Consider the following 6,000-nt stretch of genomic DNA (forward strand, 5'->3'; position numbering starts at 1 on the left):
TGTTTTTATTATATCGATGTTATCAACTACAGGGTCATTCAGTGGTCTCATCCAGCTTGTAACACTGTGATGTTGTGCGGTTGCTGCGTGTGTTTGGGCGCCGCGATCGCGCTTGGCATAGACGGCCGCTGGGTGACTCCGCAGCACTACACGGGACTCTGTGCGGCTCGAGCTTGGCTCCTTGCCATTGGCTTCTCCATGGCTTACGGAGCTATGTTCACAAAAGTGTGGCGTGTGCATAGACATACGACAAAGCCCAAAACAGAAACCAAGGTATTAAGCAAATATTTCATTTCATTTAATTCAATTACATTCAATGCGACTGCCCTACTTAAGAGCCGTTAAATGGTTAATAAGGGAATTCCTTAGTGTGGATTTAGAAATCTGCATTAAGAGGCTATTTAAGTCATTATCATTAAATGACTTTGGTAAAATAATTAACTAGCCTTTGAGTACAATCTCTGCAATTAACGCTTTAAATAAGACTTCCCTTGAAAATCGTTGGATACTAGTAAAATTGTAAGACTAACTAAAATAATATATCCGAATGCGCTTTGATCTTTTCCTTGTGGTGTAAAATCTCAAGCGGCAATTCAGTTACTTTGATAAAGTTTAAGGGGAATAATAAATTCGATATCCCGGGAGGTTCTTAAGTTCATAAGTTTCCAACGGATTTATACACAATATTGGTTTGAAGGTTTCTTACTTTATTGGGAATAAGATAGATTTTATTATTTGAGAAAAAAAATATTTCTTTAATAGAATCAAATAAAGTCTGTGCAAGAAACCATTGAATAAAAAAAATTGGTGCTTTAAAATCAGATTTACACAGTCTTTTATGTGTTACATTATCTAGTACAATTCTTTTAATACCAAACGAAATTTGCTTTTCTATACTTTGATTCCTAAGGGACTATGATATACATGTCAAGAAAAATTATATTTATCTATAGGTTGATATTGTCTTAATTTAAAAGTAGGTTTTGACCAATGTTCTTTTGTTCATATAGAAACGCGTACATGGCTGGAAGTTATACACAATGGTCGGTGGTTTGCTAGTGGTGGACTTTGTGTTGCTTACGGCATGGCAGCTGCGAGACCCATTGCAGAGGCGCGTAGAGACTTTTCCATTGGAGGCCCCGAGACATCATGATGACGATGTACACATCAGACCTGAGCTTGAACACTGCGAGAGTGAACATAATACTATATGGCTAGGTGAGACAAATAAAGTCGATTAAGAAGTGTTAAAAGCTATGGTCTTAGTTTCTTTATAAAGTCATTCTGTAATGTAATTTTTAAAATAATTTTTATCAAAATTAGAGAATGATTTTTAATATTAATTAACATACCGAATCGTAAAAGAATACTTTCCATGTATTTACTAAATTTTTAACACTAAGTAGTTTTCACACGTTAGTTCAAATAGAAATCCTACAATATTCCTTTTGTTTTAGGTGTGATGTACGGCTACAAGGGCCTTGTTTTGGTATTCGGTCTATTCCTAGCTTACGAGACGAGATCGGTTAAGATCCGCCAAATAAATGATTCGAGATACGTCGGGATGAGCATTTACAATGTTGTCGTATTGTGCCTCATCACGGCTCCCGTTACACTAGTGATTGCGAGTCAGCAGGATGCCGCCTTCGCTTTTGTGTCCCTCGCAATCGTCTTTTGTTGTTTCCTTAGCATGGCTCTAATATTCATTCCAAAGGTGCGTATTCCGCGTATTCCACTGTACTATCCGTACAATGATAGGTGCAAATTAAGCACGTAAGTTATTCGATTTAATAATTGGAATAATTATTATTTGTAGCCCAAAAACATTTTTTCTTGAATAATAGAATATTTTTGATATTCCATCGCGTATATCACTAACACTGATCATCTATACTATCATCGGCTAATAAAAATCGAATATAACCTATTACTTTTTAAATTCAACTTTGGTAGAGGGCGATAAATTTCTTAAATGTGACAGGGATGTTTCGTAGACCAAATGGCAAAATGTGTGAATGCACATGTTAAAATTAAATATTTATTTGTAAAAAAGGTTATAGAAGTCATACGACATCCAACTGAGCGCGCCGAGAGTGGACGCGGATCGGGTTCCGGTTCCACTCCTGCTGATGAGGAGCGGTATCGGGAACTTGTCAAAGAAAACGAAGAGCTGCAAAAGCTTATTGCACAGGTACTGTGGTACTTAGTGTTTTAGCACAGCTCAAAATTGCTTCTTTGTACGAAATCGTAAATTTTGATTTGTGTTATTTTTAACAACAAAACCCAAGAAAAAATAATTAAAAAAAAATTACATCTTAAATCATAGTAATTATAATTATTTACCTTTGAAATATCACAGTTGAGAGAGACTTGGAATTATTAAGTGTTCAAAATTCGCAGAAGGAAGAGCGTATTCGCGTCCTGAAGCAGAAGCTGGCGGAGCGGGAGGCTGCAGCGGACGTGACGCAAGGTACGGGCGGCGGAGGCGGAGGCGGAGGCGTGTTGGCCGACCTCGCTACCGCTACCTCCGACTACGGCACCTCCACCAACTACACGCGATCCTCGCGCGCTTCCGTCTCCGATCTCGATTTCTCAGAGAGCTATCTATAAACTCCTTTTCTTCCTTTTTTCGCAAATTACGACCAAATTTTGGAGTTACGAAAACCATGGTCCACACTACTAACTAATCTTCCTTTTTGGTTTTTCTTTTGTTGGATAAAGTCATGCTCGTCAAAGCAATTCAGTAGCAGTTATTTTTTTTAATTAAAATTTTAGCAAATTATTAATACTTCCAACCTTGTGCCTACAAATAGAATCAAAATACTTCGCAAGCAAAATTATCCTCATTGCAATTCTTTAAAAAATTTCCAGGGCCTGAATAATTTAATAATTAGTCCTTACTGCTAAATAGTCGAAAGTAACGGGCATGATTTAATCCATGATGATATTTAATTATATCTTATCTCGTCTTTTGAATGATTTTTCATCTTGGATTTGTTTTTTTTTTTTAAATCCTAATCCTGAACCATTCGAGCAATCGCGCATCCCATTACTCTATTCTTCTTTAAACCTGTTATAAATTGTAAAATTGGTTGTACGATTTTAAATTTTATGCAATAATTAAAATATTTATAAACGTTGTCGTTATATTAAATGTAAATTCAGTGATTAAATTAAATTAAATTTAAGGAATATATAAATCAATTGAATACTTTCCGAATTAGACTCCACGTTATCGTAAAAGTAAATGCACTTTGTGTTTTTCTAAAGTCTAATGTGATAACTCAGCCCATGTTCACTTCCATACACTGCGAATAGCAGCTTTCAATTCAATCTCCTATTAAAATTAACCTTCAATGTCACATATTTTACATTATACAACTTATTTAAACAATTATCTTTAAGTTAAATGATTTGATGAAAAAAAAATAATGTTGAAATGACTAAAGTGAAGTTTTTGTGTAAGTAAAAGAAAACAAAAAATCTATTAAGAAAATTAATTTAAAAATAATTTTACTGTTAAATAAAGGTGGTTAAAATCCAATAGGATTTCGGAAAATACAAATAAGTGATCATAATAACTGTCTCTAAAAAGCAGTAAAAATATTTTGTATTCTACAAAAAAAGTAATTCGATTATTAAATGAATATGACATAATATATTCTCCTTAATAAAAAACAATAGTTCCTTTAAAATTGGTGAATACAGAACGAGTTTGAATGTAAGGGTAAATTAGTTAAACACAATTATTAATTGAACTTTAAGCAATCAGTACCACAATAAATTTATCAGAAAATTTGCTTAATACTAAATAAATCATTAGTCTCATTGAATTTAATTGTTATCTATTCAATAGAAATAGTGTATATTTAATTATTAAGCTCGAAGTGAAATTTCTTCTCTCCCTATCGAATTTGGATGTTCCACACCTAATGTCTTCATTCTACCTCACTCGTAATGATTGCACAAGATCAGCCTGACATCTGTAAATATCTTTAACCTATAAATTCCCACTAGACTGACTTAGAGATACTTCTAGTAATATGTGTTCTATTCATAAAACATGCTAAACTATTGTAAACATCACATGATTACTGAATTTGTAGCTATTTTCTTGTCAAGTTTTCGTACTTTAGCCTGTTATTGATAAAATCTGAATCTTATAAACAACTGTTATTATTAAGATGCGCTACAACGATTTAAATTTATGCTTTTTAATATTTAATAAAATAAAAAATTGTTGCAAAATGTCTTCAAATTTATCACGTTCATAATTTATTAGCACAATTTATAAATCATTAGATAGAGTTTAGATTAAATCATTGCCGGATAATTCCTTGTACAAGGTTTTTGCTCGTTCACGTAGCATAATAATTTTAATATTTCATGAAAGCATTATTTTATGCTATTTTATAAACACTTTTATTTTTGTGATGTTAATTCATGCAGTCAAATCTCGTTAACACATACTTGAAACTATGTTTACAATTGTTTTGTATTTAAGATAGATAATTGTAATCTATTCAATAAAAACATTATAAAAATTGTTTTATTCATTAATTGGCTTAAAATTTGTTTTACTAAATTGTTTTTTTTTTCGAGAAGAGAAAAAGATCATTGAGCTACGATAGTGTTTTTCTATCGCTAAATTTATAGGTACGTTTGACGATTGTGACGTAAGTAGTGATTTCGAAGATATTTTCCGATTGTCTGTAGTCCCTTTACTTACAATGTTGTGCTCTCTCCGATGCATTGCATGGTCTCCCTCCCCCCCCCCCCCACTGCACTCGGTCACTGTCAGCTATGTAGTATCACTTTTATCTGGAACTTTTTTTTAAATGACTTACTGTGAGATGTGAAACTCGTAGTATTAAAATAATCTTAAATATATGCGCGTTATCAATTTTATATTTCAAAGAATATGATAGCCAAAATACATTCACAAGGAGGTAGAACTTTTCTACACATGTTTGTCTGTCTTACAATCTTACAAGTTGCCAGGGTTGTCAGTCCGACATTAAGAGAATTACGTATGGCCATAATTGCAATACAAATATTTTCATTGAAAATTTTACCTTTACAATCGTTTATATTTTCTAATTTTTTTTAATTCATTAAAATTCAATTAAAGTACTTTAACAATTCTACAATATGCTGGGTAACGAGATTTTCTTGCATGAATGAAATGCAATTGTTATTAAAGTTGTGCATATTTTTAGATACAACTTAAATGTCTTGATTATAATAAAACTGGATTAATTTACAATATTTTTTTGGTTTACTAGAAAAATGATATTAATTCCATAAATTCACGCGATTTAATGATAAAATTAATGCTTTTTAATTTTATTTTATGTTTGTTCAAGAATATGTAAATTAATTAAAACGTAACTTTAATATTTCATAGATTTTTTATTTGCGTGCTTATCAAAGTTTATTTTTCTTTTAAATTCGAAATTATTTTAGGTTATGCTTTTTTATTTTGTACTTAACCGTATTTGAAGCATAGACGTTTTAGCGTTAATGTTATTAAAACTTTTTGAAGTATAACTAAAATGTTCTTTTTCTCTCTCGACAGATGTACAGGACGAACACGTCTAGTCGCTTGCGTGGCTCATCGATAACTGACGATTTTAATTTTTTTTCTTAATAGTTATTTTACGTAGATTTATTTACTAAAACTTTTTTAAGATTAAGTGTGAAGTGTTCTTATAAAATTAGATAATCCTTAATAACGAATTAATGAAATGAAAGTATGTTTTAATTTGTCAACGAATGTCAGAAAATGTAAACATTGAAGTTAGGGATTAAGTGAAATTAGAATTTATGTAACTTTGATTTTTAAAAATCGTTATTTTAATGTTACGTCGTTTGTTCAATAATATATTAATGATGTTTTATAAAAAAATGCATGCATAAACATTTTGTTTTGTGGTGTTACAATTTCAATGATTTACCGATAATTAAAATTAAATAGGAAAATTAATAAACATATATGTC

At 31.4% G+C, this 6,000-nt stretch overlaps 1 protein-coding gene across 2 annotated transcripts in view; it reads left to right on the top strand.

Annotated features, from left to right (window-relative positions):
- The window catches only part of LOC106710332 (gamma-aminobutyric acid type B receptor subunit 1), a 40,489-nt gene extending 34,859 nt beyond the window's left edge, over positions 1 to 5,630 (top strand). The window contains exons 11-16 of one of the 2 annotated variants that reach the window (XM_045686381.1): positions 33 to 273; positions 1,011 to 1,218; positions 1,458 to 1,714; positions 2,054 to 2,191; positions 2,401 to 2,470; positions 5,579 to 5,630. In XM_045686381.1, the coding sequence (XP_045542337.1) occupies positions 33 to 273; positions 1,011 to 1,218; positions 1,458 to 1,714; positions 2,054 to 2,191; positions 2,401 to 2,470; positions 5,579 to 5,601 (937 nt within the window). In that variant the 3' untranslated portion in view covers positions 5,602 to 5,630. Of the gene's footprint in view, positions 1 to 32; positions 274 to 1,010; positions 1,219 to 1,457; positions 1,715 to 2,053; positions 2,192 to 2,400; positions 2,671 to 5,578 lie in introns of those variants that run through there. The other variant, XM_045686380.1, reaches the window with a different exon arrangement.
- The last annotated feature ends 370 nt before the right edge of the window (positions 5,631 to 6,000 follow it).

The sequence above is a fragment of the Papilio machaon genome, chromosome 3, assembly GCF_912999745.1.
Source record: "Papilio machaon chromosome 3, ilPapMach1.1, whole genome shotgun sequence".
In the NCBI taxonomy this organism is placed as follows: domain Eukaryota; kingdom Metazoa; phylum Arthropoda; class Insecta; order Lepidoptera; family Papilionidae; genus Papilio; species Papilio machaon.